This window comes from Microtus pennsylvanicus, chromosome 18 (assembly GCF_037038515.1).
Source record: "Microtus pennsylvanicus isolate mMicPen1 chromosome 18, mMicPen1.hap1, whole genome shotgun sequence".
Classification (NCBI taxonomy): domain Eukaryota; kingdom Metazoa; phylum Chordata; class Mammalia; order Rodentia; family Cricetidae; genus Microtus; species Microtus pennsylvanicus.
In genome coordinates, this window is record NC_134596.1 from 14,106,867 (window position 1) to 14,131,390 (window position 24,524).

Consider the following 24,524-nt stretch of genomic DNA (forward strand, 5'->3'; position numbering starts at 1 on the left):
TTAATGAGCTAACAGTGAAGCATTAAATAATACCTCCATGATATTTAAGAGGAGGAAAAATGCACTAGAGAATCATATGGGTCATAGAAGATGAAGTGACCCTTGTTTGGGTTACATAAAAACAATATTCATTTTCACATATAGTAAGTGGTATTTAAATTGAGACTACAAGGTTGGTGGTGGCTCGTGCCTTTAGTCCCGGCAGTTGGGACGCAACAGCAGCTGGATCTGTGTGAATTTGAGGCCAGCCTGGTCTACAGAGCGAGTTTTAGGACAGCCAGGGCTACACAGAGGAAATCCTATCTCAAAAAAAAACAAAAATAAACTAATAAATAAATTGAGACTACAGGGAGAGAGTTTCATGCCTATGAGATTTCCGAAACTCCGGGACATTATTGTGTTCTGCAGGTAAATGTGGTGGCTTGGATGAGAAATACTCCCCCATAGACTCAGGAATCTTAACGTTTGGTCCCCAGTTTGGAGAGGTTCAGGAAGTGCGACTTTGTTAGAGGAAATATGGTAGTGAGCTTTGAGAGTTAATAGCCTCGCCCTACTTCCAGTTCTTTCTGTTTCATACTTGCAGTTGAGATGTGGTCTCTCAGCTTCCTGCTCCAGCTGCCACGTCCTGACACTAACTGCCATGTCTCCCCTCCCCTGATGAGCTCATCACTCTGCAGCTGCTAAGCCCAAATCAGCTCTTCCTTTTATGAGTTGCCTTGGTCATGGTGTTTTATTAGAGCCATAGAAAAGTAACTATACATAAGTTAGTACTACGAAGTGAGTGGCTGCTTAAAGAACCGGAACACACTAATTTTTTAAGAAAGTTGCAAGAGTTTGGACCTTTGAAATAAAAAAGTGGTTGCATACTGTCAACAGAGTTCAAAGGGACACTCTGGTGGGAACCAGGAAACCTTTAGTGCTGAAAACAAGGCAGGCTGTGGAGGCCCAAGGACTGCCAGAGGAGAACATCAACACTGGGGCTGGAGGTCATCCCTGTGATATTTGGGCAAAAAATCTAGTTGTGTTCTGCCTGTGTCCTGAGAACTTGCCTGAGGTTAAATTGAAGACTAATGGGCTCATTTCTTTGGCAGAGGGACATTCAGGATGACACAATTATTGATTCCATGGAATGTTAGGAATAACACTTACGCAAGTCTACCTTGAAAAAGAGCCAGTGGATAGAAAGAAATACAAAATTACAGTTTGGAGAGGGGAAAAACATTTCCTGATGCTTAGTGTTACAGCTGGAACATGCTGGAAGAGAGGCTGTAATTGTTAAAGAAGAGGCCTGCCTTGCACTTGAACAAAGGGAAGGGTGCTCTTAGGGCAAGACTCCGCCAAGAATAAGGCGTTTTCTGCTCCTAGAAAGCAACTGAATGAAGTAAACTGCTGCTGATGTGACTCAGGGAGTCCAGGGCCCATCACAAGCTGGCAGCTGAACTTGGCAGTGATGTCCATTTGATGTTGGTTTTAGAAGTTTGGAGAATGCAAGAGTGAAAGCTATAGATTCTTTCTTCCTTGTTTCTGGGAGGTGCCAGGGCTAGGCAGCATGTGACAGGTGTCCATGTGGGAAGGTCCTGGGAGGTCAGGAGATTATGAAAAACCATTTCATAAAGCTGTGAAACCGAAGCCTGGATTTCAGTGGAGACTCGTGAGACATCTGCCACGAGCCCTGTGTGCAGGTGTGCAGGGAGTGGCACAAGCCCAGGATAGAGATGTGTGTTGCAGGCAGAAAAGCTGGAGGGGCAGAGCCATCTAAGCACTTTGATAGCAGAGGAGGAGATACAGGATGTTCCCTGCTGGGTTTTGGTTTTGCTTTGGTTCGGTATATCTTCATTATTGTCCCCACTTTCCTCCCATTTGGAATAAGAATATAGATTGTGCACAATTGTATATTGGAAGTATGCAATTTGCTTTTTTATTTTATAGGGAAGTATAGCCAAGAAAATACCTTGAGTCTTAAAAGAGACTTTACACTCAGACTTTTGAACGGTGCAAAGCCTGTAAAAGACTAATTTAACTTCTGAAGTTGGACTGAATGCATTTTGTACTGTGGTATGGGCCTGTTGGGGCCAGGAGTGGAGTGTGGTGGTTGGGAATAAGAAGTATTCTCTCCACAGGCTTGGGCATTTGAACAGTTGGTCTTCGGTTGATGGCGCTGTTTGGGAAGTTTAGCAGACATGGCATTGCTGGAGGAAGTAGGTTACCAAAGTGGAATTTGAGAGTTTCTTGGCCTCTACCCACATCCAGTTCTCCTCTCTGCTTCTTGTACTTGAGCTATGAATCCCAGCCTTCTGCTCCTGTTGCCACGCCTTCCACTTCCTGTCATGCTCCCCACCATAACAGACTCCTAACACTCTAAAACTCTGAGCCCAAATGAACTCTTCCTTCTGTGAAGTTGCCTTGTTGTTTTATCACTGTGACAGAAAAATCTGTCCTTGTACATGGATGTTGAAGTTTTGAGTTTGCATCCTCATGACAGCTCATGAAAAGCTCTTACCAGCGGAGCCCTGTGGTGGTGAAGTTCTCCTATGGATACTGTAGAATACATTGAATAATTGTGTAATGTTCTGTCGCCCCTGATGTTCAGAACTATGACTAGAGGTACACATAGGAAGATCATATGTAAAAAAAAAATAGATGAAGTGCAAACATCAAAAGGGCTGGAGAGATCAGTTAAGTTGTTCCTGCAGAGGATCTAGGTCCAGTTCTCAATGCTCACAACCATCTGTAACCCCCATTCCAGGGGATCCAGTGCCCTCTTCTGACCTCTGTGGGCACTACATGCATATGGTATATTAATGTATGCTGGCAAAACACTTATACACATACAATGAAATGAATCTTTAAAGAAAACATAAAATGTTCCATTTGACATAACATAAAATATTCAAGCATATTTTATCTTAAAACAAATATATTTCATAGCTATGAAAAAAGCCCTATAGACAGTGACTACGCCAGTGTCCGTGGGTGCACCAGGCTCTCTACCTGTACTCTCAGAATCTGTTTTCACTGGGCATATGTATGTGCTATGAAAATAAACAGTAAACCTTCCCACTGAATGTGTCAAAATGTTGGTTTCCAGATCTGGGACCTAGATGGACAAAAGAACCTATAACATCCTGTCACCTCCTATCAGCCACACTAGAATCAAAGCTCAGAAACCCATAGCCGACCCGAAGAGGCTTCACTGGCCAAAAGGAGGGACAATCTGAGCATCCGTAAAAATGATAACTGCATTTATCGGGTAAATTTAAATGCATCGAGTATATTCACATCATGTACAAAAATTAGGCTTTTTCTGTGTCTAATGCTGGTGGGGATCGAACCTAAGACCTAACATATGCTGAGCAAGTCCTCAGCCACTCAAAATGATACAAAAGAAAAGGATGAGGAGAGGGTAGGAGAGGGAGGAGGAGGGGGAAGGATAAGGAAGAGAGGATAGGGAGGCAGAGAAAAAACAAACAAGTTGGTGAAGGAAGCTAGCAAGATCAGTCCACCGATGAGCTGACGTGAAAACAGCACAGCATCTACCTTGGGTTTCCTGCTTGGCGTCCATCGCGTAGGGTGGACCAGTAGATAGCGGAAGTTTCTCTTTAGGAATTCTATTCAGCAAAGAGACTGGGGAGATGGCTCAGTCAGTAAAGCATCTGTTGCACCACACAGCCATGAAGACCTGAGTCTGGATCGTTAGCATCCAGGTGACAGTATAAGTGTGACAGTGTGCCTCTGTAACCCCAGCACTGACGGAGGTAGGGCAGGGGCCGAGCCCTAAAGTTGGTGGCAGCCAGTATGGCTGAGTCATTGGACTCAAGGTTCACAGAGATACTATCAAAAAATAAGGCCAAGAGCCATCCAGGCAGGGTGATACCCGCAGGCCTCAACATAAATGCACACATACCATCGAGCAAACACATGAAGAAGGAATGGCAGAATCACAGGCTCTGTATACAAGCATGAACCTGAGGAACAGATTCCAGGTTAGGCAATGACGGCTCCCGAGTTAGGGTCCCTCACAGGAGTTCAGGCCATTAATTGGAAGAGACAACACATACCCAAATTGAGTGTGTGTCTGACAGAGTCTTTGTAAGCAGGGGTTAACTGATAGGAAGGGAAAAGTTCACAGGACACATTAAGAACGATCAGAAAAACTCAGAGAGTGAGAAAACTCTAGGAAATACGATCAAGTTTTTAAAAAACTGAAAGAGAAAAAGATGGTACAAAATGTACAGGTTAAAATAAGTCAAACCGATTACAACCTGCCAGTCACTCTTGAACCCTGGTTCAAACAAGTGGGAAAATAGTTATAACACTTGAAATCACTGGGAATTTGCCCACTCTGAATAGTTTTATTTATTAGTCTCTTAGAGTTCAGGTGGAAGCCTCACCCCAACCCCTAGCATCCATATATCCAAAGAGTCTGGAATGTTCCAGTGGAAGCTCCATCCCAGCCCCCTCCCCATCTCTCTCTAAACCCTGCTGCATCTGCATCTCAGAAAACCCGCCAAATGATGACTCCTCCCCTAGAGATGCTCAAGACCATTCCCGCATGGTGTTTAAACTGCCCCACAGAAAACAGACACGTGGTTTACTGGTCACTGTGTTCTATCTCCTCTCTGGGGGACTGGAAAGCTATCTGGAAGCATGATATCCATTAAAGATGGACTTTTTCTAATTCAGTTTGATTTGGTCTGATTTGGATTATTGCATCGGGCAGAGAGGCTTATCGGGGTACAGAAATTTTTCTTTGATCCAGTCTATTCGGTGTTCTGTATGCTTCTTGAACCTTCATAGGTATATCTTTCTTTAGTTTGGGAAAGTTTTCTTCCGTAATTTTATTATCAAAAAAAAATCCCCTCGCCATATAATAAACAGAAACTTTTCAATTAGCGTACAACGTAATGGATTTCCGTATAGTATTTCCATGCCACTTTTTTCATTGATTCTCCTCTCCTTCCCAACCCCCACCCCACCCTCCCGTCTTCTACTCCCTCCTCCCAGTAGCCCCAATTGCACATATATTACTCTTTTCAACCTCTCTCACTTAAGACCTCTTTCTACCCTCTCCTGGTCCCATTTATACCTTATAACACACACACGTACACACACACACACACACACACACACACACACACACACATCTCAGATCTGTATATGAGAGAATGCATGTGATATTTGTCTTTCTGAGTCTGAATTACTTTGACGAGTATAATGATCTCCAGTTGCACAGATTTTCTTACAAATGTCATGATTTTATTTTCCTTAAGGCTACTTGAAATCCCACTGTGTGTAGGCATCACATTTTCTTCATCTATCCATATGTTAGTAGAGATCTAGGCTGGTTTCTCTTCCTAGTCCTAATGAGCAGCAAAGTAATAAATACGAATAGGCAAGGATCTGTGATAGGACCTAAGGCCTCGAGGCGTGTTCCCAGGAATGGTACTGCTGGATCACATGGCAGTACCAGCTGTAAGGATTTGAGAAGCCTCAACACAAATTTCCATAGTTTCTGTACCACTTTACAGTCCCAGCAGAGGCTAAGGACTCCTCTTCCCCGAACTCCTCTCCAGCGTTTGTCTTGAGATTATCCCCCATGCAATTGTAGACTTTTGGGGAGGGCCTGGCTGTGCCTTTCTTGTGTGTCTTTCCTATGTTTTCCTCTGGCGGCTTCAGCATTTCACCTCTTTGATCTGTTTTTAATTTGGTTTTGTGCAAGTGAGAGATAGGGATCTAGTTTAATCCTGCACATGAGTACATAATTTCCCCAGCACATTTGTTGAAGATTCTCTTTTTCTAGTGTATATTTTTGATACTTTTGTCCAAGAGTAGGTAGCTATAACTATGTAGATTTATTTCTGGACCTTCTATTCTCTTGTACCACTTTGTGCCAGACCAAGGCTATCTTTGTGACTGTTGTCCTGTAACATAGTTTACTGTCAGGTATTATGATACCCTAGTGCATTTTCTAATTAGGATTTCTCTGATTTTAAGGGGCCCTCTATATTTTCATATGAATTTTATTATTTTTTAGTTCTTTGAAGAATGTTGTGGAAATTTTGATGGAACTGGATTGATACATGTACCATTTTTTATAATATTGCCATTTTGTGGAAAACATAATTATATTGAAATTATTTAAATTTGGAAATGTTACAACAGGAAAAAGAAATAAAAATACAAAGAATACAGGCAAATTTTTACTTCCTGAACTTCTCACACCCTCACTGTTCACTACTTTCTAAGATGAGAAACTATTCAGCCGCCACAATAATATTATTTATAGGGATGCGACATCAGCTTTGCAAGGAAGCCCCCAAGTCCCATGGTAGCAAATCCTATTGCTGTGACCACAGGACTTTTTTGGGATTCTTTCTACCAGGTCTGGTGCATCTCTTAACCAGTCAGATTGTGTCCTTTACAAGCTGCAGATGTTGCTCAACAACTGCATTTCCTGAACCATGAGTATTTGCAGGACGACTGTTTGAGAAGCAGTGTTGCCATTTTACTACACGGGCTTTGCTAATCCATGAGCGTGGAAAGTCTTTACATTGTCTAGTATATCATTCAATATAAATGATATAATATTTATATCATTTATTTATATAATATAAAGTCTCAAAGTTTTCATTGTGGAGGTTGTTCACCTTCTTGGTAGATTCCTTGGAATTGTTTGAAACTCTTGTGAAGCAGATATTTTTCCTGATTTCTATCTTGACAAATTTTTTGTTGCTGATTAGAAAATCTACCTATATTTTATGTAGGCTTTATATCTAGCTACTTTACAGAATTACTTATCTGATAAGAGCTTTATGGCATTTCTAGGACCCCTTAGCGTGGTGTCATGTTATATGCGAAAATAGTCCCGTGGTGTCTTCCTTCTTAGTCCTTACCCATGCTGTTTCTTTCTCTTGTCTCATTGTTCTAGCCCTGAACTGAATAAGGATGGAGAGTAGATACCCTTGTCTCAACCCAGCCTTCAGAAGTGCTCTGTTTGCCCTCTTCTAGTAAATGTTGGCCAGAGGGCTGTCACGTGTAGCCTCAACATATCGTGTTGAGATGTGTGCTTTCTATATCTTGTTTCTTAAGGATATTTATCATGAGGGCGTGTTAAACACTGAGAAATACTTCTGTATGTAATTTCTGTTCTTGGGTCTTTTTTTGTAATGTCTTACATTCGTTGATTTGCCTACGTTGAACCAATTTCTCTTTCCTAGGATGAAGCCAATTTGATCATTGTATATAATCTTCCTAATGGCTTTTTAATTAAGTTTGCAAGTAGTTATTGAGAATCTCTGAGTCTATGTTAGTTAATCAGCTGAATTGGTCTACAGTTTTCTCTTCCGGCTGTGTTTTCCTCTGGGTTTGGTATAGGGTAACACCAGCTCTGTAGACCGAGTTTGGTAGTGTTCCTTTTCTATTTAACTTTTATTCTTCTTCCCCTACCTTCCTTTTCCCCCAGATCCCTCGTCAGTTTTCCTTCAAAAAAAAAAAAAAAGCAGGCCTCCCAAGTAATATCCACCAACATGCCCTAATAAGATACAGTAAGATTGGGCACTAACACTCATATCAAGGTTAGATAATGAACCCATTAGGAGAAAAGGGGTCCCATAAGCAGGCAAAAGAGTCAAAGACACCCCCCCCACTTTCATTGCTGGTAGTCCTACAAGAACACCCAGTTACACAACCATAAGGTATAAGAAGAGGACCTCACTAAGACCCATACAGGGTCTCTGTTTGTCGCTTCAGTTTCTGTGAGCCCCTACAAGTCCTGCTTAGTCAATTCTGTGGGTCATGTTCTTGTGATGTCTTTGACTCCTCTAATACTTCTCTAATACTCCTCTAATCCTTCCTCCCCGTCTTTTGTGGAGTTCCCCAAACTCTGCCTAATGTTTAGCTGCTTCCATCAGTTGCTGGATGATGTCCCTCTGGTGCTAATTGGGCTAGGCACTGATCTATGAGCATAGCACAATATCATTTGGAATAATTTCATTTACTTCGTTTTTGCCAGTTGTGTTTGATACTATACTGGGTCTCTGGGCAGTCCTGCTTCTGGTTCCTGATTATCCAGACAATGTCAGGTGTGGGCTCCCTCTCGTGGCATGGGCCTCAAGTTGGACTGGTCATGAGTTGGCCACTTCCATAAGTTCTGCTCCACCATTTTCCCAGCCCATCTTATAGACAGGACAGAGTGTAGGTCGGCAGTTTTGTGGCTGAGTTGATGCCCCAGTTCCACTGCTAAGAACCTTGCCTGGTTGTAGAAAATGGCCAGTTCAGGCTTGATCCAGTCTCAATGGTTTATATGTGTTAAAGAATGTGTCCATTTCTTCTAGATTTTCCATCTTCTTGGAATATATTTTCAAAGTATTCTCTAACAGCTTCTGGGTTTCATCAGAGCAACAACTCCCTTTTTGGCACTGATTTTATTACTTTGTGTTTTCTTTCTCTTTCTTTTGGTTAGTGTACCTAAGATTCGCCAATCATACTTACAGCCTTCTAAATAACTCTTTAGTGAATTCTGTGAGTTGTTCTTTTAAGCTATGTTTAATAATTTCTGCCTTAATCTTTATTTCTTGATATCTACTGCTTTGAGTTTGGCTTCTCTTACTTTTCTAGGCCCTTGAGTAACATCATTAGGTCATTTATTTGAGATCTTTCTGATTTTGTTAATGTGATCATTTATGGCTACAAAACTTACTCTTAGAATTCTTTGAGCTATATCCAGGTGTTCCAGTAAGTTATGATCATTTTCCCACCCTTTAAATATTAACTACCCTGAAGAATTATTGTTAATTTCTAAGTGGCATGATAGTATTGTGGTTATATTTCAGAGTCTTATAGAGAATAATTATCTACATGTAGACAAAATAATGTTACAAGAGTTTTTTTCCAAAATGATGTGGAAAGGGAAATTGTTGAAAGTATGGAAGAAATAATATTAGCTATAAATTGATTATTGTCATGACTGGGTGGCTAATTGATATTTATCATATATTCTTTTATTATTGATTTTTATTGAGCTCTACATTTTTCTCTGCTCCCCTCCCTGCCTCTCGCCTCCCCTTTCAACCCTCCCCCAAAGTCCCCATGCTCCCAATTTAGATCTTGTCTTTTTCTACTTCCCATGCAGATTAGATCTATGTAAGTCTCTCTTAGTGTCTTCATTGTTGTCTAAGTTCTCTGGGATTGTGATTTGTAAGCTGGTTTTCTTTGCTTTATGATTAAAAAACACCTATGAGTCCTTAGTCATCAGAGAAATGCAAACCAAAGATTTGAGATTCCACCTTACACCTGTAAGAATGGCCAAGATCAAAAACACTGATGACAGTTTATGCTGGAGAGGTTGTGTGAAAAAGGGAAAACTTCTGCATTGCTGGTGGCAATGCAAGCTGATACAACCCCTTTGGATGTCAGTATGGTGTTTCCTTAGAAAATTAGGAAACAACATTCCTCAAGACACAGTAATACCACTTTGGGGTATATATCCAAAGGATGCTCAATCGTGCCTCAAGGACATGTGCTCAGCTATGTTCATAGCAGCTTTGTTTGTCATAGCCAGAACCTGGAAACAACCTAAATGCCCCTCGACTGAAGAATGGATAAGGAAAATGTGGTGCATTTACACAATGGAGTACTACACAGCAGAAAAAAATAATGACATCTTGAATTTTTCAGGAAAATGGATGGAGCTAGAAAACATTATCTTGAGTGAGGGAGCCCAGACACAGAAAGACAATTATCATATAATCTTTTGTCTATTTTTATACATACTTAATTTTTCATTGAAAAATATCTTACTTACATTTAGTATGTGTTTGTGTGTGTGTGCATATATTTATGTGGGCATATATGCTCTATGAGATATATGTGGGGAGGTCAGAGGAGTAGGGGTCAGAGGAATAGTGTGTGTAGGGGGAGGGGAGTCAATTCCCTCCTTATACCACGTGATTCCCAGGGGCCAAACTCAAGTTGTCAGTTTTGGCTGCATGCACCTTGACCCGCTGAACCATCTCATTGGTTCCAGGAAAAATACTTTAAAAGTATATATATCAATGTTTTCTATCTAAGTTCAAAAGTATAGGAATCTAACTAGACCTCTAGTTCACACTTGCTAGTGCTCATGAGGTTGCAACAGGAGAATATCAAGTTGAAAAGCAGCCTAGGATGCATTCTGAGACTTTGTGAACAACACGTAGAATCTACTAAAGAGTTATTTGAAAGGCTCTAAGTATGACTGACAAATCTTAGGTACACTAACCAGAAGAAAGAGAAAGAAAAATTTTATAAGTTATAAATCAGACTCAGAAATAAACCAGCAAAGGAGGAAGAGGAGGAGGAGAAAGGAAAAGGGGAAGTGAGGGAAGGAAGGGACACAATAGTCCAGGAATTGGAGCATTGAAAAGCCATTTACATATTCTTTCTGGCTTTCCAAGGCACAGTTTCTCTGTGTGGTCTTGACTGTCCTGGAACTTGCTCTGTAGACTAGGCTGGCCTCAAACTCACAGAGATCCTCCTGCTCCTGCCTCCCAACTGCTGGGATTAAAGGTGTGTGCCGCTACCACCCAGCTGTTTACAATTTTAGTGCCCCAATTTGTTGTTAATCCACCCTGTTCTGTGTTCTGAGAGCTGACTTGGCACAGAGCCAGCGGTCCATGGATCAAAAGCTCTGCCTCTCTCCATCCTGCCTGCATCTGCTGTACAGGTGGAAGGGGCTCAGAGTGCACACATGCGTCTCCTTCCAAACCTTGGAGCTGCCTGTCTTTGTTTGTAGAGCTCTCTGCAGTCCCTGCTTCCAGTCATTTTAGAAAATGTACTTTACCAAAGAAAAGATGAAAAAGGCCAAGTGGCCAAGTTGGACAGTCTGCATCCTGGGAAGCAGATATTGCTATAGCCACTTTTGTTTCAATATCATGCAGCCCTGACTATTCTCAGTCATCTCCCCAGGCTCTTTGCCTGTTCCTTCTGCCTTGCTGTCTCACCTCCCTCCTCAGCCAGGCCTTTTAATGTAAGTTTTGTGGATGCATTGCATTGTTGCAGCCACAATTACTCAAAGATCAATATGTATCCCTAGCTGTAGCACATGGAAACTTGCTTTAAGATTGATTGTGCACATTGGACACTTTGTTAACCTCATACCCTTTCATTCCAAGGCTTTCCCAATTTTCCTCTGAACTAAGACCCACGAATGCCCTATCCCACTAATGTGACATACACATAAGCCAGTGTCACTGAACTTGTCTCAAGTCACAGGGATGAAGGAGGCAGATGGTCTGGACAGAGGAATGCTGGCATCTGAGCTGAGGTGCCGAATATATCCCCAATGTTATCTGTGAGCCTCTCACCAGAATGGGCTTCTCCATTGCAGGGTAGAATGGATTGAAGCATGTGTGCCCCCTTTTGGTACGTTACTCTTCATAGTAGGGATTTGTGCATATATAAGAGATAGAGCAAAGATCCTCAATACTAGACAGCTGTGTGTTTCAAATCTATGTCACTAATGGTAACAATGGAGTGTGTTCATGCAACATCATTTTCGTTCATCCTTTCAGCTATTTTGAGAGGCAGGGCTGTTCTTAGCATCATTTTTCAAATCAAGAGAACAGGATTCCACTGGTTATTCACTGCCCAAATCAGGAAGTTAAGATACAGTGGAGGTTCACACATGGTAAGCCACTAGCCCCCAGCCTGTGCTCTACCCAGGGCCTTTTCCTGACCCTGAGACTAAGCCTGACCTAGTCTAGACACTCCAGACCTGTGCTACCCTAGCCCTTCATGCCTTTAATTAAAATTAAAAGCAAGTAATTAATCAAAGCTTTTATATTCATGTACAAGGCTGTCTCTCCATAAAGGTAGTTCAAGAGATCTATGTTGTATATGGGTAAGAAAAGTTTTTATAGTTCAGGAATAGAGGGTTTCAAAATGGGGGGGGGTTAGAAGGCAAATAGATAGGGTTATAGAAACAGAACCTATAACAAGTTGGCCAAAACAACCTCTTAAAACAAAGATATGGTTGCAAGGTGGTCATAACAAGGTAGTCATAACAATATGATTATAACAAGGTAGTCATAACAATATGGTTATAACAAGGTAGTCATAACAGTGGTCATAAGTCCAACTATACAGCTGCTAATTACCATCAAGATGTAAGTGCCACCATTGCACCATTGCAGGAGAGCCTGCTTGTTTGTCCTGGCTTCCCAGAACCGAAATAACCACACAGAAATTGTATTAATTAAATCATTGCTTGGCCCATTAGCTCTAGCTTCTTGTTGGCTAACTCTTACATCTTAATTTAATCCATTTCTATTAATCTGTATATCACGACGAGGTGGTGCCTACCAGCAAAGTTTCAGCATATCTAGCTCTGATGGCAGCAGATCTATGGCATTCCTGGACTCTGCCTTCTTCCTCCCAGAATTTTGTTTAGTTTTCCCCACCTAGCTCTGTTCCCCTATAGCTCTGCTATAGTCCCAAAGCAGTTCCTTTATTAACTAATGAAAGCAACACATAGACAGAAGGACCTCCTTCACCATTTCTCCTTTTCTGTTTAAACAAAAAGGAAAGCTTTAACGTTAACATAACTAAGGAAAACTATAAATTTTTCAACTCCAGAAGGATATAATATTACATAGATAAACAGGAAGTCCATTGTAAGCAACTTTCAAAACTCTAGAATTGACAGAGACTTCAAGCTGCCTGGACAGTCACCCAAAGTTTTTCTGTACCATTGGGGCATCCATCTTCAGCCTACAGGCCCATAGTATTCGGCAGACTTTTTAATGAAGCAGGAAATTTCAAAGACAGTTCAGTCACTTTCTTCTGTATCCTGCAGAATGTCTCACAGACTCCTTCATGAAGCAGGAACCCTGATCATCTCACCTTTAGGCAAGTCCAGCAGTCATTTCTCTGTGGATCCTGCATGTCCAGTTCATCTAACAAACTTCATAAGGAGCCTCTTCAATGCCCATCTTCCTCTTGAAGTAGATTTGTGCTGCCAAGAGCATATGTGTCTCACTGTCATGAAAAGTCCTAAATTTTTTAAACATTTTAAATGCCATATTCTGAAGGTCTCTGAAATATTTGAAGAATACCTAACTAACTGAAATATATCTCTATGTATCTAGAAAACTAACATGACTACAAACTTGACTATTATAGATGATTATCTATTCATCTATATTTTTAAATTATATATTACACTTTTAAACGAGCCACACAAACACAATACATTAATCAAGGTCAGAAATACATATAACAAAATTGACCTTAAATTCGGATCAATAAACCAAGATCCATACCAATGCAAATTATCTGTATTGCACCTTTAGGGATATCATAATGTGCTGGTCATTGTTAGCGTTCATAGGCATCGTAGCTAGTTATGACTATTGTTTTCTTTTTCTTTCTTACATATCACCTTCCTGTACTGTGAAAACTAATCCTCAAGGAACAGGCTGGCAGGTCAGATTCAACTCAGTTCCTCCAAGTCTTGCAACTGAAGTTCATAGTGTTCCATCAACAATCACTTTCAAATTCTGACAGTCTACAATTTACATGAACTTTGATGAACTTATGCTAAGTGAAATAGCTAATCATAAAAAAGATAAATCCTGTGAGATTTTACTTATAAGAATATATAGTCTAATTCATAGAAGCAGGCAGTAAAATGGAGGTTGCTGGATTCTAAGGGGAATAGCAATAGGGATCCAGTGTCTAGTGGGGCCAGTTTCCATTTAGAAAGACAAAATGTTCTGGAGGTATAAGGGACATTCACTGCAGCTAATGTCACTGAACTGTGTGGTTGAAATGGTAACTCACATTAAATGTATTGACCCCGAAGTTAATAGCAAGGTTTAGAATGAGTCTGTCCAATGATTATGATCCCAGGTGCTTTCCAAGAGGAAGTTGAGACCATCCTCTCTTGCCAGCCTCCACGTTGAGCTGGTGATCAACTGGCCAGGAAGCACCTATGGCATCCAGGAAGCAAACGACCCACCTCCAGCAACTCTCCCCTACCTTAAATTCAGCTGCTTTTGTTGAACAGTAAAGCACGGGAGAGGAGATAACATGCCCTTGTGCTCTCGTTTGTCCCCAGGTGGCAGTGACAGAAGAGACTCTTGCGGCTGAAGCTGTGGTGCTTGAGGCGGAGGAAGGAGTCTCCTAACTGGTGCCACATACATCAGGTCAAACCATTTCTTCATTTTTAGCCACACCCACCAAATCTTACTCCAGAGTAGGAGCCAGATGCAGATAGGACATCACAAATGACTAGCTCTGAAATTATGACCTCCTGTGAGACCTCGGTCCCCACATCCTGGCATTGGGGATTTTTACCTTCCCTTCCCACAGCAGTTAACACCCTGTCACAGCCAGCCAAATAAGGCCAGTGTGCCTTGCTCCAAAGATACAAAATCTGCTCACTGAGAACTCCCATCCTCTGACTATCAGAGAAGGAGGAACAAAAGGTATTCATCAGCAACACCATGCAGCGTGTAAAATTAACCACGTACTTGATGGTATAAGATTGTGAGCATCTGTGCTGGCATCAGTGAACTTCCCATAAAGGCCCACATGGTGATCACTTTAATTCTGTGGACTTCATGGTCTCTGCTACTCAACTCGTTCATGTGCTGGTGACTGACTTCCAATAACATTTTATGTGTAAAACAGATAGAGGGCCACATTTGACCTGTCATCTATATGATGCTAGATGCATCTATTTCTTATCACCCTTCACCGAGAATACAAGTGGCTCCGAAACTGGTTTCTCCAGGTGACAAACTCACCAGCTGTTTCGGGCACTCAACTTGTCCCTCGGCCTGCAACTGTTCTATTCAGGACATCTGACATCCTGTGAATACGGTGGGGTTGTCACTGTGAAAATGGGAACTCAGGGAGGGAGCAGATTTTTAGCAGTCATCATGAGTAAGTATGTAGTTCCAGGCAGCCAGGACTGAACTGGGAGTCTCTCTGATAGCCGATAGATTAGACTTCAGCGTGTTGGAAGACACAACACAGATCCCAGTGCCTCATCTCACAGGGCTGCAGAGGATTGATGCCTTAGGTTGGCTTTAATGATGTAACAGCTTGCGTGTAAAGAAAGGGAAATATTCAAAAACGAATTCAGAACTGTATAACGGAGGTGGTAGGGATTTCTTCTGGCTTCTGGGACTCTGAGGGGTGTGTGTGTGTGTGTGTGTGTGTGTGTGTGTGTGTGCGCGCGCGCGCATGCGTGTGTGTGCATGCGCATTCCCTCTGGTCCATTGCATGGTGAGATGCCCTTCTCTTGTCTCCTGCAGATGGATGGTCTCTAGCCTGCTTCCAAACCCGCCCTCGGCTGAGTGCTGGGCAGCACTTCTACATGATCCTATGACGCTTGATATGGACGCAGTCCTGTCAGACTTTGTTCGGTCCACGGGGGCAGAACCTGGTCTGGCCAGAGACCTGCTGGAAGGTATGTGGACCTCATTGTTCCCAAACTACCCATTCAGGCTTGGACAGAAGATAAGGGGTCCTCACTGCCTGGCAATGGTGTCACCCATTTGGACAGCATTTGGCCACTTTTGAAGTAAAACAAAGTGTTAATGTTGAGGATGGACTTTTTCTATTTTGCTTGTCATTATTTAGGATAGGACATGGGTCACCAACTGTAAATGTGCACAGATGGGGAAGATGGCACAGGAGAATGCTTCCAGAGAGTGAGTCCAGCTGATCACTTTTTAAGGATAATATACTACTACCATGAAGTGGAAATTCTCGAACATTCAAGTATATACTTTCCATGGAGATCTTTCCTTCATATCTTTGTCTTAACTGAGACACAAATATCTTAGGCCAAAGTTATCATTGAAGAAACCTTCTAATATAGCCAGAAAATCAAAATGCACCTTTGGGCTTTTCAGGTAGAACTCTTGAGACATGGAAAGTATGTGCCTGGTGTATATGGCCTATTTCTGGGGCTCTCATCATAGACTGGAGTTAACCTTGGTTTTTCCTCCCGAGTGATGATGCTGATGAAGCAAGGAAAAGTGAAGAACTGATCACTGCTGCTCAGACTTTTGGGCATGAGGAGCAACGGCTTGTGTTTCAGAACTGATCTGCCTCAGATCACTGTTTGTGGAGTTGGGAACCTTGAGCATTATAAGCCACAGTGATTCTCAAGGTCACTAGAGAAAACTGACTTACTAGACATTTTCATAACCAGGGGTAGTTCCTGAACGTTGGAAGCTCTTGTTGGGGTACCAAGGAAATCCTAGCGCATGGTCTGAGCAGGAAATGGGAGGAGGGGAGCAGGGAAGGCTGTCATGGTGAACTGGGGATGTGACTGGTGTGTGTGTGTGTGTTTGTGTGTGTGTGTGTGTGTTTGTGTATACCCATTTGTGAATTCTAATTATAGAAGAAGATGTCATAATATTTTAGGGTTGGGGCATAGGAAGATTAGAAGTTTATACTCATGTATGAACCTCTCAATTTTTATTTTTATTTATTTATTAAAGATTTCTGTCTCAATTTTTAAATGAAATCAAAACAAATGGAAACAGAGAACAGAGGGAGAAGAGTAAATATTTTTTTAAGAGGTATGTCTTGAAAAAGTATACACGTGTGTATGTGTATATATCCTTAAGATTTTAACAAGGCTGATTATATTGCCTCTAAATAGGGAGTTTTATTTCTTCTTTCCCAATCAGCTCACTATGATTTCCATAAAAGGTTGAATGAAGATATGTAAGGTGCCCCTAATTAAGGGAAGGTGGCCAGGCATTCACCCTTAGGCAGAGAACAGACTTCAGGCTTTTGTATATGCTCTTGGTCCAGCAGGGGACACACAGAATTTACAGAAAACTTTGTCCAGAATTGATGCTGGGTTCTTTCCGATGGACTTTCTGTATCCGTGAACAACATACCAATTTCTCCCCTTCGCTGTTGGCCTTTGCGACTGCACACCTGCCCTCTCGTGATACTCAACCTTCCAGCAGTTACTCTGCCTGTTCTTCTGCAGCATGCCTCTCTCCTCTGCTTCTGGGACTTAGATGATGTCCTGTCACGACCTTTGCTGCTGCCTGTGGGCTCCCCTGGCTCTGTTAATTGCCTGGCTCCAGCTTGTCTTCTGTACATTGTTTGAAATAAATCGCTGCTAATGCTATCTTTATAGATTTTACAGTCCTTTCACCCTTTTGTCAATTCCACACAGGTTGTAGTCATCTGAGAAGAGGGAGCCTCCTTAAAAAAAAATGTCAAAAGAAAAGGAGAGAGAGAGAGAGAGAGAGAGAGAAAGAGAGAGAGAGAGAGAGAGAGAGAGAGAGAGAGAGAGAGAGAGAGAGAGAGAGAGAGAATGTCACCCTCAGATTGGCCTGTGTTGTGGAAGAGTCCAGACCTGGGCAGGTAGTCCTGGTGCATATAAGAAAACAAGCTAAGCTGATGGAAACAGATGCAGATCCACAGCAAAACACTGGGCGGAGTTCAAGGACTCCTGAAGAAGAGGGGGAAAAAAGGATTGGAGGAGCCAGAGGGGTCGAGGACACCACAAGCAAACCCACAGAATCATCAAACCTGGGCTCACAGAGCCTGAGCTGACAACCAGGGAGCCTGCATGAAACTGCCCTAGGCTCTCTGCATATTTGTTACAATCGTATACCTTGATCTTTTTGTGGGACTCCTAACAGTGGGAACAGGGGCTATCTCTGGCTCTTTTACTGGCTTTTGTACCCTACTACTCCCCATACCAGGTCCCCTTGTCCAGATTTAATACATGGGAGGTGCTTAGTCATACTGCGACTTGAAATGCCTTGTTTTGTTGATATTCATAGGAGACTTGTTCTTTCCTAAACAGAGAGGGAGGTGTGATGGAGGTGGTCTTGTATCTTATATGTTGCTTTCATTGGTTAACTAATAAAGAAAACTGCTTGGCCTGATAGGACAGAAAATTAGGTAGGCAGAGTAGACAGAACAGAATGCTGGGAGAAAGAAGCCGAGTCAAGCAGTCGCCATGATTCTCCCACTCCAGACAGACGCAGGTTAAGATCTTTCCTGGTAAGCCAGCTCGTGTGCTACACAGAATATTAGAAATGGGTTAGATCAATATGTAAGAGCTAGCCAATAAGAGGTTAAAACTAATAGGCCAAGCAGTGTTTAAAAGAATACAGTTTCCGTGTAATTATTTCGGGTAAAGCTAGCCAGGTGGCGGGAAGCATCCCCGCCGCTCCCACTACTACAGAGGAGGAGTGGATTGGGGGTGGGAACAGAGGCAGGGTTGGGAAGAGGGACTTGGAGGAGAGGAGGGAGGGGAAACTTCAGCAGGGATGTAAAATAACTAAATAAATTATTTTAAAAGAAGGGAGAAAAAGAAAGCTGAGCAAGCCATAAGGAGCAAATCAATTAGCAACACTCCTCCATAGGCTCTGCTTGGGTTCCTGCCCTGACTTCCCTTGATGGACTGTTATGTGGAAGTCTATAACAAGCTGCCTTTCATCCTGGTCTTCATCGTAGGGATGGAGGCTCTCCAGGCAGAGCTAGTTTTAATTCCCTGGTTTCCCCTTCCTTGCTATGGAAAATGATTTGGGATTCGGGGCACAGAATAAGAAATTTTAGGGATAAAAAGGTGAGGCGTTTCCACATTTCTTAATATTGCAAAGACCTTTTCTGTGTCCAGAGGCGGAGGGCTTCCCAGCAAGGAACGCCCATTTCTAGTTGAGACTGCACTGTGTTCTTATGAAGAGCATTGAAGAAAAAGGACAAAGCTACTCCCAGTTTTGTGGGAAATTGTAGTGTAGTCATCTCCTTCATCTATCTGGGCTCGTTTGCTTTGATTTTGGCTTCTTGTTTATATTTATTTACAAATAAAGTTATATGTGTGTATAATGTAGAGCATAATGTTTGCAATGCAAATAGGCAAACATACACACACACACACACATTGTGGCATCGTGGCATGTCTAAATCTAAATCTGTACATCTCTTATACAAGGATCATTTTGTGTTGATAACACTTAAGTGATGAACATGGATGAGCTGCTATCTCTAGACTAGGATATGGAGTCTCTGGGTCTGGCTGAATTATATGGTGGGTCTTCTTTTAACTTGATTGAAATCTGCACTGATTTCTATAGTCATTGCAATATTCCCACCAGCAATGAATAAATGCGTTCCCTTCCCACATTCATGCTAGGATTCATCATCATTTGTGGGATGGTGGTGGTGGTGTTAGCAATTCTGACTGGGGTGAGATGAAATCTCAAAGTAGTTCTGTTTGCATTTTCCCAGTGACTAAGGATGTTGAACATTGTTCTCAGCTGTTTGTGTTCCATCTTTTGAGATTCTCATTTAGTTCTATGCCCCATTTTTTAATTGGGTTGTTTTCTGGGTGTAGTGTGTTTAGTTCTTCGTATATTCTAGATAGTAAACCTCTGTCAGATATACAGCTGGTAACGAATTTTTTTTCTTTGGGAGAAGAAAGCTGCCTCTTTACTTTAGCAATGGTGTCTATGTCCATTGGGAGTTGAGACTATTACTATTAAGAGTTATTGCTCAACAGTGTGTACTACTAATTCCTGTCATTTGGTGGCTTTTGTAGAGTTCTAGTAGGTCTCTCTTGATTCAGTGTTCTGGAATTGATTTGTTCCTTGTCCGTTCTTCTGTATGTTTAACATCCTTTTCAGACCTAAGTGTTCCTTCCAGAATCCTCCCTAAAGCCAGCTTAGTAGTTAAATTTTGTTTTGTCATGGGAGATTTTCCTTTCTTCTTTAATTCATTTGTGCTAGACTGGCATCTGTGGTCTTTTATAACTTGTTGAACATTGGTCTAATTCTTTCTAGATTTTATGGGCTCTAATAAAAAGCCTGCCAAGATTCTAATGACCCTGTCATTGTATATGAGTTGGTCCTTCTTTCTTGTTGCTTTCAATATTTTTTGTCTATATGTTTAGTGTTTTATTTATTATATGACATGTGGAGCTTCTTTCCTGGTTCCTGTCTATTTGGTATGCCTCTTGGATCTTGATAATTATCTCTTTCCTTAGATTAGGGGAAGTTTTCTTCTGTGGTTTTTTTTTGTTCGTTTGTTTGTTTGAGACAGGGTTTCTCTGTTGTTTGGGTGCCTGTCCTGGAACTAGCTCTTGTAGACCAGGCTGGCCTTGAACTCATAGAGATCTGCCTCGTTCTGCCTCTTGAGTGCTAGGATTAAAAGCATGTGCCAGCACTGTCCAGATCTTCTATGAGTTTTTAATTTATTATTTTAGTTAAAAATTATTATATAATATTGTGATCATTTTCTTTCCCTTCTTCCAATTCCTCCCAGATTCTCCCTCAACCTCCCACCCACCCAACTTTTTCATGTCCCCTCTCTGAAAAAAATATGTTAAAACACAAAAACCAGTAAGACAAAAACCAAAACAAAATACACACCCAATAAATAATAATAATAGTGTTGGCCAACTACTCCTGAACATGAGGCCTGCCCTGTAGTATAGTTGATATATCCAGTGTCATTCCATTGGGGAAAAAAGAAAAGAACTGGTTTTCCTTTTCCCAGCAGGTATCAATTGCAGTAAATAACTTCTTGGTTAAAGGTGAGATGTTTGTGATCTCTTCCCCTTCTCTGTTCTGGGATTTTGTCTGGTTTGGAACTATGCAGGCCTTGTATGCTATCAAAGTGTCTCAATTCATGTGTGTGTGCCATTCCCATTGTATTTGGAAAATGTTGTTTCCTTGGAGTCATCCACTATCTCTGGCTCTTAGGGTGTGTCTGCTTCCTCTTCCCCATAGATCCCTGAGCCTTGAGGAGAAGGGTTTGATGAAGGCATATGATTTAGGACTGAATGTTACAAAGTCTCTCACTCTATGCACATTGTCTAGTTATGTGTCTGTCTGTGTTAATTCCTGTTTACTGCAAAAAGAAGTTTCTCTGGTGAGGGTGATTCACTGATCTTTCTATAGGTACAGCACTATGCCATTAGGAGTCATATTTTGCTATGTTCCTTGAGCAGAAAACTGGTATTATGTTTTCCTGTATAACCCATGATATATCTAGTCTCAGGTTCTTGGCCATTTTAGCAGTGTCAGGTATGGGTTCCACCTCATGGGATGGGCCTTCAATATAATTTTTTAAAGAAAAAATTGGTTGGTTACTTCCATAATGTTTGTGCCACTATTGTACCAGTCTTTATTGCAGGTAGGTCAGTATTGTAGGTCTTGTAGGGTTTGTCTCTGGGATATATTGCTGATTACTTTTGTCCTCCAATAGCATACAAATAAAGTAATTATATAATGGAGTAGCCAATACCCCAACTATATGTCTTTTCCAACAAGTAAAACCTCCAGTACCAGAAATGGGTTAAAGTTTGTTGAGTCATTGGTCCCATCAACCTCTTCTCCCGTAAGCTTTATGAGCTTTTGCCAAAGCAATTAGATACCTTCTATAAGCTATAAGACCCCACTGCTGAAGACACAGCTTACTTATGTTCAGTGGAACGTGGAGAAACCAAGTTAATGCTTAGCTTGAAGCTTCATCCGTATTAGCTAGCATTCATGGTACTAGAAGTTACTTTTCTTTTTTTTTTATTTTGTTGACAATATATTCTGTGCCTTTGATTTGGGTCTTTTCTTTTTCTGTGCTTACTATTAGAAGATCTGGTGTTTTTATGGTGTCCCAGACTTCCTTTTGTGTTATGTTCATGAAGATTTTTGGATTTGACATTTTCTTTGGCAGAGTGATCCAGTTCCTTTACCTTTTCTTCAAGATATGATATAATCTTTTCCATTTTATCCAGTCTGCTTTTGAAGCATTCCTCTGAACTTTTTGTTTGAATTTCCGAATTTTTTTATTTCAAGTTTTTATTTTGACCTTTTTTCAGATATTCTATTTATTTAATTAAATTGTTTTCACACCTTGGATTGCTTCATTTTTTTTCATTCAACTGTTTGTGCCTTTGCATTCTGCAAAACTCCAGAATGCAGTATTCCATTCTGGCATTTCTTTATAGTCCCTTTAAATTCTTTGATCATATTTATTATTGCTATTTGAAAATAATCTTCTTATATGTCATCTGAGTCAATTTTCTCAGGTAATATTACTATGTGACTAAAATTTTTGTTGGAGATTTGTTTTGCTTATTCATATTTGAGATTTTTCAATGGGTCTTAAACATCTGAAATTAGGTAATTAGTGGTGTTTTTTGGTAGAGAAGTCTTGTCTCTCTTTTGTTAAGTGGGTATCAGATGTTCTATTGTCTGTTATCCCAACTTGTCAGGCTGCCACATGAGGCTTAGGGTTCAGTCTTTGAACAATTCTTTGTCGATGTTCAAATGATGTTTCAGAAGTAGAGCCAGTTAAGTTTGAGCTGAGGTTTCTGAGCCCAGGAGCAGACTTTCTGTAGAGTTTGCAAATTCCCAGAGTCAGTTTTCAGGGATCTGAACACTGTTCCTCAGGTAATGGGCACTGTCCAAATTGTCCATATGAATATGGAAATTTTTTTACATGAAAGGCAAGTGTGGAACTCATGGTCCTCAGGTGTGTCACAGAGGTGGGTGGAGTTGCTGGGTTATATCCCAGGCTAGGAATGAGGGTAATGGTATTACTCAGGTGGATGTGGTTAGTACAAGTGAGGCTTCCCTACCAGAGGGATATATGTAGAGAGGTGTACAGAAAGGCAAGAAGGACACAGGGTCATTAGGCAGTTTACAGAGATGGAATTATTGGTTTGGGTCTAATGCCCCTCCCTGGAGAAGGTTCTTAGGTTGCAGAGGTAGGTATAGTTGGCATTGGGAATCTTGCATCTACCTAGAGAGAGGGACAGGTGTGTGCAGTGAGAATGTGTGGGGTTGGTGGGGTAGCTGGAGTAGAGGAGGTCATGAGGGAAGCCTGGACTCCCCAGCTAGGGTTGTGGGTTAGAGAGGTCAGGCAGGTCTGGATGGCCTCCCTAATGGAGGGGTGTCTGCAGAAAAGGGCACAGAAAGGAAGTGGAACATTTGGTCCCTATGTAGGTCACAGGGGACGGCAGTTCAGCATTGTTTTAAAGTAGAGCTGATGAGTAAGCTAATGAAGTATTTGTCTTTTTGTTCCTGCCCTATACCCCTACCATGATGTCTTCCATGTTCACCCATGCTGTCACAAAATACAGAATTTCATGTTTTATAGCCAAATAGTATTCCACACTTTCTCTATCTGCTAATCAATCGATGGTGGGTAATTAATTATATTGGTTCTAGTTCTTGCCTATTGTGAATAGTGCTACAGTGAACGTGGAGGTGCAGACAGCTCTTTGATCTGTTGATTTTATTGCCTTTAAATACATGCCCTGTGGTGGGATTGTTTTTAATTTGCTAAGAACCCTCCATGCTCTTCTCCATAGTGGCTATACTAATTTGCATTCCATTCCCCCAAAATACCATACTTTTTACTTTTTTTTTACTTACTTTCCTTTCTGTTAATAGCCATATAACATAAGGAGGTGATAGCTCATTGGTCTTTGGCAGGGTCATTTCCTGAGTCCTGAGGCATAGCCTGCACTATATAGTGTCCAGCTGCAGCCACCAGGGGGAAAAAATGTATGCTGAAGTCACCCGGCGGTCCCAGCTTCTTCATAAGTGAAGGGACTGCAGTTCCATATGTAGAGGATTCCTTAAGGTGTTGGTTTTGTTGGTGCTGTAAAGTTTAAAATGTTCTCATAGGCAGGCCTTGGGGATGTGTGTACTGGGAGGATGGAGATACTGCATCCTTCTAGGAATCCAGAAGGGGGCTAAAGGATCAGAAGATGGAGTGGTGTCCAAAACTGGACAGAAGAGACCTGGGACTTCTCGTGCTATTTTAACTTTTATGGGCATAATTTATTTATGAGTATACTTTACTTGTTTATTTCAATATTGAAAGATTGAAAGGGGAAATCCTGCCATAAGAATCACAGTACAATGCAGAGAGAACAGGAAGAGTCTGATAATGATACGGCCCCTGGCTGCAAGACAGGATTGGGACAACAAGGTAAAGAAATGGAGACAAGAAAGTGAACCAGGATCTGCCTCCAGATGGAATGTGTTCCTGCCTGCCACCTGTCTTCTTTCTGTCAGTTCTTACATATTGGTAAGGACAGAGTCAGAACAAGAGACTTTCCCCCAAAGCTCTGCAACTCTGTGAAGTCCATTTTCTGTTGGTGTGATAGGATACCTGTGGCTAGATAATTCATAAGCAATAGCAGTTTTCTTCAGCTTATTCTGGAGTCCAGAAGTCCCAGAGCATGTCACTGTGGTCTGCCCATCCCCTGGGGAGGTTAGGAGATGTAGCATGGATAAAATGGAAAGGGCACTGGGTGTACCAAAGAGGGGAGAACACTGAGGGCATCCATACTTTAGACCACTTCCTGCTGGGAGCTAATCCAGTCCTTCCAGAGGAGGAAGTCCTTCCCAGAGGAAGGCTCTAATGCCCTGTAAAGATCAGCTCTCAACACTGCCACAGTGATGCTGAATTTAAATGTGAGTTTTAGGAGAGATGAGTCACTCACTTAGGTGCACCTTCTTAACTTGCAGAACAAGTTCCTC

At 41.6% G+C, this 24,524-nt stretch overlaps 1 protein-coding gene across 4 annotated transcripts in view; it reads left to right on the forward strand.

The window, feature by feature from the left end:
• The window catches only part of Otud7a (OTU deubiquitinase 7A), a 258,141-nt gene that overhangs the window by 154,996 nt on the left and 78,621 nt on the right, over positions 1-24,524 (forward strand). For 3 of the 4 annotated variants that reach the window (XM_075953308.1, XM_075953309.1, XM_075953310.1), the window contains 2 exons: positions 14,096-14,183; positions 15,300-15,454. In XM_075953308.1, coding sequence (XP_075809423.1) covers positions 15,304-15,454 — 151 coding nt within the window. In that variant the 5' untranslated portion in view covers positions 14,096-14,183; positions 15,300-15,303. Of the gene's footprint in view, positions 1-14,095; positions 14,184-15,299; positions 15,455-15,627; positions 15,699-24,524 lie in introns of those variants that run through there. The other variant, XM_075953311.1, reaches the window with a different exon arrangement.